The 9,215-nt window shown below is 35.4% G+C and overlaps 1 protein-coding gene across 20 annotated transcripts in view; it reads right to left on the bottom strand.

The window, feature by feature from the left end:
* The window catches only part of LOC134539655 (MAGUK p55 subfamily member 7), a 130,731-nt gene that overhangs the window by 18,404 nt on the left and 103,112 nt on the right, over positions 1-9,215 (bottom strand). For all 20 annotated transcript variants that reach the window (XM_063381845.1, XM_063381918.1, XM_063381911.1 and 17 more), the window contains one exon: positions 824-1,013. In XM_063381845.1, coding sequence (XP_063237915.1) covers positions 837-1,013 — 177 coding nt within the window. In that variant the 3' untranslated portion in view covers positions 824-836. The remainder of the gene's footprint in view (positions 1-823; positions 1,014-9,215) is intronic.

Genomic DNA, 9,215 nt, shown 5'->3' with positions numbered 1-9,215 from the left:
GGAAAACTACCTACACAGAGCGCTCGGAATCTAAAAACATCATGTGACGTTTACGAGAGAATTATTTTTTTTCTCCAAATTTTGATGTCCTAAAATAGCAATGCGACAATTGTGTGCGTGCGACGATTATGCGACAAAACACGGTAATTTGGCCAAACAATTCAACTACGTTGATCATGGTATAACAAAAGTCTAAAATTAAATTTAAAAAAATTAAATTATTTTTCTTAATATGATAGTCAAATTACCAACAAGTACACACACCACCATAATATATATATATATATATATATATATATATATATATATATATATATATATATATATATATATATATATATATATATATATATGGTCATGAACTTTACCCAATTAATTCAGTTTTACCTTCTAGCAAAATAATTAATATAATGAGAACTCTTAAACAGACCAAGGAAAATAAGACTGTGCAATTCTAAAAGTAAAAAAAAATGTGTAAAAATTTTATTTGTGCTATTATAAAAGCCAAATTAAAAATACCACCTTTTGATTTTCTCTTATAGGTGGGTGTTATAGTAATAAAACTTACCATCCAGATAAAAAAATACTTTGTTTTCAAAATTTATTTGCTATGTTCAAAATATATGATAACGCGTGACGTGCATTCGAAAATACAGTATATTTCCTATGTTAAAAAAAAATAAACTGACAGAATTTGTGTTTTACGGGGAGAACAAATTCAGGAAATTTTTTTCATTTGTTTTAAATTGTACCTTAAGAAATCTGCATTAATTGCATCAAAATGTAAATGTAAATTTTCACTGCAAACGTTCTGTTAACTTACCCACAGGGACAGGTCACTGCACCCAGGAGGCCGGGACCCACAGAGGCTCCGTCTCAACTCGCTTCATCGCCTGAACCAGCTGCTCAAACGCTGTTGACAAGTCCGCATTCTCTATCACCTCATCAAACAGATGGCCGTACAGGAACTCTATGCGCTCCCCACGATGCGTCATCTCGTGGAACTCTTCATCCTAATGCACCGTGCACACAGATTCCCGGTCAACTCGTAAAATTGCACACCAAATACACTTTATCAATACCTACATCACAAAAACAAGCACGCCCATCGCTCGAAAAAAACACTTTCATTTCTCAAAAGAGAAATAAACGTCCTTCGTTCGAACACACGTCTTTAGCTCAAAACCACATACTTAACTCTGTTGAAAACAATACAATTTATTATGTATGACTTACTTTACATGATTATTGTTATTATATATGGTTCTAACATTTACATTAATTTGTGTTAATGTTTGTCATGTTGGTACATGAAGTGTTCTTTATCTTTACGTGAAGTCGGTTGTACCCTTACAGAACCATGTTGTGTGTTGGCTTTCTCGGCTGTTAAATGCCGGTAATAAACATGATGTGTGCTATAAAAAAGTTTTACATTTATTTACATGTATATCTGATCAGAAATACCAGGGACGGATCAGAGGAAAGGACAGTATGCAGTAAAATATAATAATTTTATATCTTTGTGTACTGCGGAAACAAGATAGAAGATGAAAAATTCCGGATACCGTTATTTGATGGGAAGAATTACGATGATTGGAAATTTTGAATGCAAGTTTTCCTGGATGAAAGGGAAGTGTTGGAACATCTAACTAAACCACTGTATGAATGGGAAACATCACATCTTCAGGAAGATGGTAATAAACAGGAAACTAAAGATTCGAAAACGAAGGCATTATTGGAAATCAGGCACATAGATAGAAAATGTAAGAACTATATCGTGCAGCGGCTCCAGGATAATCAGTTGGAACATGTCAAGGGTAAACAAACTGCGTATGAAGTATGGACTGGACTCAAAAGAAGATTTGAAAAGAAAGGTGAAGAAAGTAGAATGGTACTAAATAAGAGATTGCATACAATGAAATACAAGCCTAGTGCCGAAACATTCAACGAGTACTGTCTGAGGTTCGACAGATTAGTTCAAGAACTCAAGACAGCAGGAGAGCTAGGTCTACATGATGAAGAAGGGTTGTCATAAGATTTCTGCTCACTATGCCAGAAGAAATGGAAGGGGTTGTATTTGGACTTCAGACACTTGGTGCAGATTAATTGTCACTGGAATTCGTCAGGCAAAGAATTGAAGAAGAGAATTCTCAAAAGGAAAGAAAAGGGAGCAGAAGTAGACATGACTTTCAACCTGTCGCATTTTCAGGTGCAAGATGGCCGGCAAGATCAGGTACCAGACCAGGAAATAGTAAGGGGTCATAGGACACAGCCCAGGAGACTAAATTTCCATTCAAATGTCACAACTGTGGAATCGTGGGTCACAAGAAGAATGTGTGTTGGAGACCAGGAGGTGGGATGTGTGGAAAAGCACAAAATACAGGAAGAGGCCAGTCAAGTAATGTGAATTCATCAAAGAATGTTCACCTTGCACAAGAAAAGAAAGAAGAAGTTCCTATGTACAGTTTCTTAACTTCAGTTAATCAGTGTTGTGTAATGGAAGATAACCTTGGTGATGATAGCATTTGGGTTATAGACTCGGGTGCTACTGATCATCTTGTGATGGCAAGTGTTCCTGTAATAAATCGTAAGAAATTAGATGACCCAGTGCAAATATGTGTAGCGAAATCTAAAATATTTTTAGTGGCTAAAGATGTTGGTGATGTGCTAGTAGAAACACACGTCAATGGAGAAACCAAAAATATTTGTATAAAAAATGTGTTACTAGTACAGAATTTGAAGTACAACTTGATATCAGTACCAAGGCTTGAAAGCAAAGGTTTTAAAATTGTCTTTGAAATAGGTAAGTGTATTATTACTAAAGGTGATTACTGTTGGGATAGGAAAGAGAGATAGGAATTTGTACAAACTACCCATTGTACCAAAGGTTGTCAATGGTAAAATTGAAGCCTGTTCAGTTGTAGGAAACACCAAACAATGGCATGCTAGATTGGGTTACATAGGTAATTAGAATTTACAAAAACTGTCGGTGATTGAACCCGATATTGGAACCGTTCGAGGAGTAACTGATTTATGTGGGATTTGCGTGGAAGGCAAACAAACAGCAAGTTCACATAATCACACTAGGGTAAGGGCAACGAGACCTTTAGAAAGAATACATAGTGATTTGTGTGGTCCTATAAATCCTACCTCACTTGATGGAAAGAAATATTTGTTAACCTTAATAGATGATTTTACTCACTTCACAGTAGCCTTTGGTTTAAAGTCAAAAGATGAAGTACTGCATTATATCAAGCTGTATGAAGCTATGGTTTCAAATAGGTTTTCACAAAAGATTTGTAATTTTAGATGTGACAATGGAGGGGAATTTGTAAACCAGGGTGTTAGAGATTTTTTTTCAGAGAAGGATATTCATTATGAACTCACCACCCCTAGGGTATCTGAACAGAATGGGGTAGCCGAGAGAATGAATCGGACCATTTTGGATAAAACCACGTGTATGTTACTTGGATCAAATCTAAAAACTACCTTTTGGCTAGAAGCAGCATTGACAGCTGTTTACTTCCTCACTGTCCCACATCTGCATTACCAGAGGGAAAATTACCAGCAGAGATATGGTATGGTAGGAAACCTGTTATGAAAAAAAAATTAGGGAATTTTGGATGCATTGCATATGCACATAAAGTTAAGTGTGAAAGAAAGGGTAAACTTGATTCACATAGTCGAAAATGTTTTATGTTGGATTATTGTGACAATGGGTATCGTTTGTGGTGTCCAGATTTAAATAGAGTTGTGGCAGCTAGTAGTGTTAAATTTGAAGAAACCAAATTTAATTTTGAGGGAAAACATGGGACTTATGAGTGGCAGGAGACAGAAGATGAAAACAAATATGGGACTTACAAATGGCAGGAGAAAGAAGAAAATATTCCAAAGGAAGTTTATGAGGACCCAGATTCAGGAGGGGAACTTGAAAAATTCAGGGGTTTTGAGAAAATACCTGTAAATGTAGATGAACGCAAGGGACGCAGAGTTATAAATACCCCAGAATATCTTAAAGATTATGTAGTACGTGGGTTGTAAAAGGGTTCTAAAGAGAATGAAATTAAATATAGGGATGACACATCTGCAGAAGGGGTGAGTGATTGTATAGACTGGTTAAGTTCAGGGCAATCTGAGAATTATAAGCCTTTGTCACTGTGTCCTCTGTGAATGATGTGCAGCTTGCTATGTATGAATGCCAATAGCTATTGCGAAGGGCTACCTATGACTAGAGGCAAGATTTTATGGTGTTAATATAAGGCAAATTTCGTTTTTAAAAAAACAGATTTTGGTGTTATCGGTTTTATTATGGAAGACTTTTATAACCGATCCAATAACTTATCTAATGTATTAAAAAAATATTCATGCAAGAGAGAGATTAATTATTTTTAATGCAAAAAAAAAAAAAAAAAACATTTTAAAATATTAATAAAATGATAAATGGCATGTGTTACACTTACAGAATGGTGAAATTTGAATCTTAAACTAATGAACTCCAAACTTTGAAAATAACTTAATAAACTGTAACATGGTACAGTTAATTTTGTCAAAAAACATCTCCTTTGGAAAGGTATGTTAAATTGCATTCATTTTTATTTACACTAATATTGGCTAATAACACTAAAATGTTAGCATGGTTAAACACTCTGCATTTTCTGGAGAAAGTGTATACCACCTGTCAGAAACTACTAGAGAGTACTTCGAAAATGAACGTTCACAATCAACATTTGCAGTTGGGAACCATATTGCTCTTAATCCAGCAGTTGAAACTTCACTGTAGTTGGTTTTCATTGAACACAGAACTTGCACAACATCGACAGTCTTTGTTTCTGGTTTTGCAAGTTCTTCTGTAATAATATGCTTGAAGGTGGCATATGCTTCAATAAAAACTTCACTGGGAATATGAGAAATCGCAGGTAGGTTTAGGATTACTTTTTGTACATTTTCAGGTTTCATGCACACCCTACTTACATTTTGCGGGTTGAAGAAGTGATCAATTGCCTGAAATGTTTTCCTGCAAGGATCATTCTGCATCAGTTCTAGAAGTTTAGTTTCACATTTCTTGCCAGTTAATTGCAAACATTGTTTCAATTCTGCCTGCTTCACAGTGCATAGTTCACAGATCAAGTCATTTACTGAAGCTGAAACAACACCATTGCTCAAAACACTGAATTTGTTCTGCAGAGATTTTAATTTTGTTGTCAACAAATGTGCAGTTGGGTATGTGTTACCCTCTAGGGAAGTTATCAACTCTGTTAGAGGAGAGCAGTTTTGTGCCACAAACAGAGCTTCAGCTTTCACAACATTCACTTCCTCAGCAAACATTTCTTTCAGGAATTTAATGCCACTGTTGTGTTCTCTCAACTCTTCAAAGAATTCCAAGATATCCTGCAAATGTATGCTGAGATAGACAAAAGACTCAAACCATGTGTTCCATCTGGTAAGAACAGGTTGTGGAAAGAGCTTGTACATTACAGGATCATGAGAGTATTTGGTGTTCAGAAATTCCAAGTACCGATGTTTGCGTTTTCTTGTGTTCTGAAAAGAATTTTTTACCTTCATTATAACATCGTTGAGTTGCTCAAGGTTAGACTGCCAAACAACTCCAACTAAATGAATTTTGTACGCCCAGCACTGCACATGTATCACACGATCACCCAACACACCTTGAAGTGTACTGGCACATTTAATCATGTACCTAGCAGTGTTTGATACAAATGCACACACTTGTGAATGATCCACCATATTTAGTTAGTGTGTCTAAAACAGCACGAGTACATGATACAGAATCTGCAGAATCCAAAACAACTGATGCAGCAAGATGTGATGATTGTGTTGCACCAGGCTGAAGGGTCCTGAAAATAATATTGAACACATAGCGCCCATTACTGTCTGTAGTTTCATCAGCCAAAACACATATTGGAATGTGACTGACTAATTATTTTATAGTCTCTTTTTTATTTTCTGCTACTATCGGGATGTACTTCTTTCGTAGCCAATCTGCAGTTGGTAGGTCACCACCACCCTTCACACACTCTTGAAACCATGCTCTAAGTGCAGGATTGTCCAATTTCTCCACCGGGATATTTGCTGAAACAAAGGCTTCAGTTGTTTTTATGATAAAGTCTTCTTTATCCATTTTGGCCTTTTTCATTGTAACTACCGACTCAGAAATAGAAACTTGCCTTTTTGTGGGTATCCCACTCTTTTTACACCTTTTATGTTTTTCACTCGACACATGTTTCACCAAAGTATCGCGTCTTTCATGTTCGAGCCGGCAGTTGCAAAATTTACACATAAAATTACTTTCACACATGTAAAAACCTTCACCAACAAACTCCTTAACCCTCTCGTTTGCCGAGACTTTATTCTTCGGCATTATGAAATATTTGTGTTTCAGAATAATTTACATTGATTTGCCTTAGCAAAATTCACCAAGCCTACATTTCAAACCACTTGAAATCATACAATATAAACTGAAAATAGTACAGTTTGCTGGTTTCGTGAACTAAACAACAAACAAAACCTTAGTTTTGGATAGTCTTAGATATTCACATAACTAAAAAAAATAATTTCAACACAAATAAAACATGCTACACTAGCGCTTCGTTGCGGTCTAATGCGTCAAATTGGTATTGCAACGTCCAAATATACGAAAATTGTTTTGTGTGTTCACTTCACCATCACACGTCAACCATGTGATCTTTGGTGGAACTTCTGAACTTGTGGCAGTACGCATCTTGTAAATTAAGGTTATGTTGTGGACTTCGGCATATTTCACATTATTTCGCGGATTTGACATATTTCGTTTTATTTTGTGTATATAACCAAATTTTGGTGTTATTTAGTTTTATCGCCATAAAATCGTGCCTCTACCTATGACCTTTGAAGAACTAAAAGATAGGAGTGATAAAAATAATTGGTATAAAGCCATTGATGAGGAAATAAAAGCTCTCGAAGAATGTGAGACATGGGAGGAGGTCATATTACCAAAAGGTGAGAAACTCCTCAAAATCAAATGGGTTTTTAAAAGGAAACAAGATAAAAATGGAGATTTGGAGAGATATAAGGCTAGATAAGTTGTAAAGGGTTGTGGACAAACAAAGGGTTATGATTATGATAATACTTATACCCCCGTGGCAAAGTTGACAACTGTGAGGGTATTTTTGTGTTTAGCTAACAGTAAGTCATTGCATGTACATCACTTAGATGTCAAGAATGCCTTTTTGCATGGAATACTGAAGAATGATATTTACATGGAACCTCCTGAAGGTGTTCAAGTCAAAGATGGTAGAGTTCTCAAGCTAAAGAGGACATTGTATGGTCTAAAGCAAGAATCAAAAGAATGGAATTCGAGATTTGATGTATTTGTGAAATCACTTGGTTTTAATCAGTGTCATGCTGATAGATGTGTATACATGTATGAAAATGATGACTGTACTGTTTATATGTTGTTGATTTTTTAATTGCATGTGATTCATTACATAAAATTGAAGAGTTGAAGGGAAAGTTCTTAGTAGAATTTAAGATGAGGGATCAAAAGGATGTTGAGTATTTTCTTGGTATACAGATAACAAGAGAAGGTAAAAACATGTATCTAAGTCAAACTTCTTACCTCAAAAAGTTGCTGTCCAAATTCCAAATGGAAAATTGTAAACCTGTCCAAACGCCCTTGGAACAAAATCCGACTTATGATGTTAGCAACAAGTGTATTATTAATATCAAACCTTATAGAGAACTTATTGGCAGTCTCATGTATGCATGCTTGAATACCAGGTCTGATATTTTTATTGCAGTAAATTTTTAGTCTATTTTAGACCAATGCCTCAAAGAAGCAGTGGGTAGGTTTGAAAAGGATACGAAGATACTTTAAAGGAACTTTGAATCTAGGGATATGTTTTAAGGGGGACAGTGATGTTCAATTTCTTGGTTTTGCTGATTTTGCTAACTGACCAGATCAAAAATCTGTAACAGGGTATCTCTTTGAAATGTATGGAGACGTAGTCAGTTGGGCTACTAAGAAGCAGCAGACAGTTGCTTTGTCAACTACAGAGTCAGAGTTTGTAGCCCTGGCTTCAGCAACAGTAGAAATGCTATGGTTTAGGAAACTACTTGCAGATCTAGGCATTCAAGTTTGTGAACCTATAACTTTGTTAGAAGACAATCAATCATGTATTTGTGCAGTAGGGAATTGGGACCAAAATCTTTTAAAGCATATATACGTTAAGTACCATTTCATTAAAGAATTGTGTCACAACAATGTAAATAATGTTGTATACATTCCATCAGCAGAGCAAAAGGCAGACATACTGACCAAAGGTCTAGCGAGTCAAGATTTCACTAAACATAGGGAGAATTTAGGAATAATGGGAAAGTTAGTCATACATCAGTCTGAAATGAAGATAAATTGAGGAGGGGTGTTGAAAACAATACAAATTATTATGTATGACTTACTTTACACGATTATTGTTGTTATATATGGTTCTAACATATATATTAATTTGTGTTAATGTTTGTCATGTTGGTACAGGAAGTGTTCTTTATCTTTACGTGAAGTCGGTTGTATCCATGGAGGTAAGAAGTTAGGGAGTAGTTATTTGGCATGGATGCTGAAGTCATTTTGCTTTTTGGGACACGCCCACTCATGCGACCAAAACAAACGGCGAATACAAGTTTGAAATGGTGTTTTTAATGAAATAAAACAATGTCATGTTGGGCTTATGGTTGTACAAATAGGCTAGGGAAAAAGCAGACTGGAATTACATTTCACTAGTAAGTTTATAATTTGATCATGTTATCTGCATGACACCATAAAAGTATAAAAGTTCTTCAAGAAGAAACAGAAGTATTTTGTGCTAAAAACAGTGCAGCTGAACTTTTAAAAGAAACATCAGTAAGTGCAAACGATGTAAAGCATCTTTTACAAAAAATTGCATCCCTTCAAGAAGTAATAAAAATTTTGCAAGAAGAGATACAGCCTAATCATAACATCATTAGTTCTACCAGCAAATCTACATGGGCAGAAGTGGTAAACAAGAAATGTACAAAGTTCTCAAGAAATCAAGGAGGAACAACTACTATACCCGTGGGAAATAGGTTCAGTATTTTGGAAAACTATGTTTACAACAATAGGTAGTCTTGATGGTTTTCCTAGTCGGAAGAAATTGGGAAAAATCAAAACCAAAAAGAATGCAGGTAAAGTCACTTTGTTTTCT

The sequence above is a fragment of the Bacillus rossius genome, chromosome 1, assembly GCF_032445375.1.
Source record: "Bacillus rossius redtenbacheri isolate Brsri chromosome 1, Brsri_v3, whole genome shotgun sequence".
NCBI classification, from domain to species: Eukaryota; Metazoa; Arthropoda; class Insecta; order Phasmatodea; family Bacillidae; genus Bacillus; species Bacillus rossius.
This window is presented reverse-complemented; position numbering and strand designations above follow the sequence as displayed.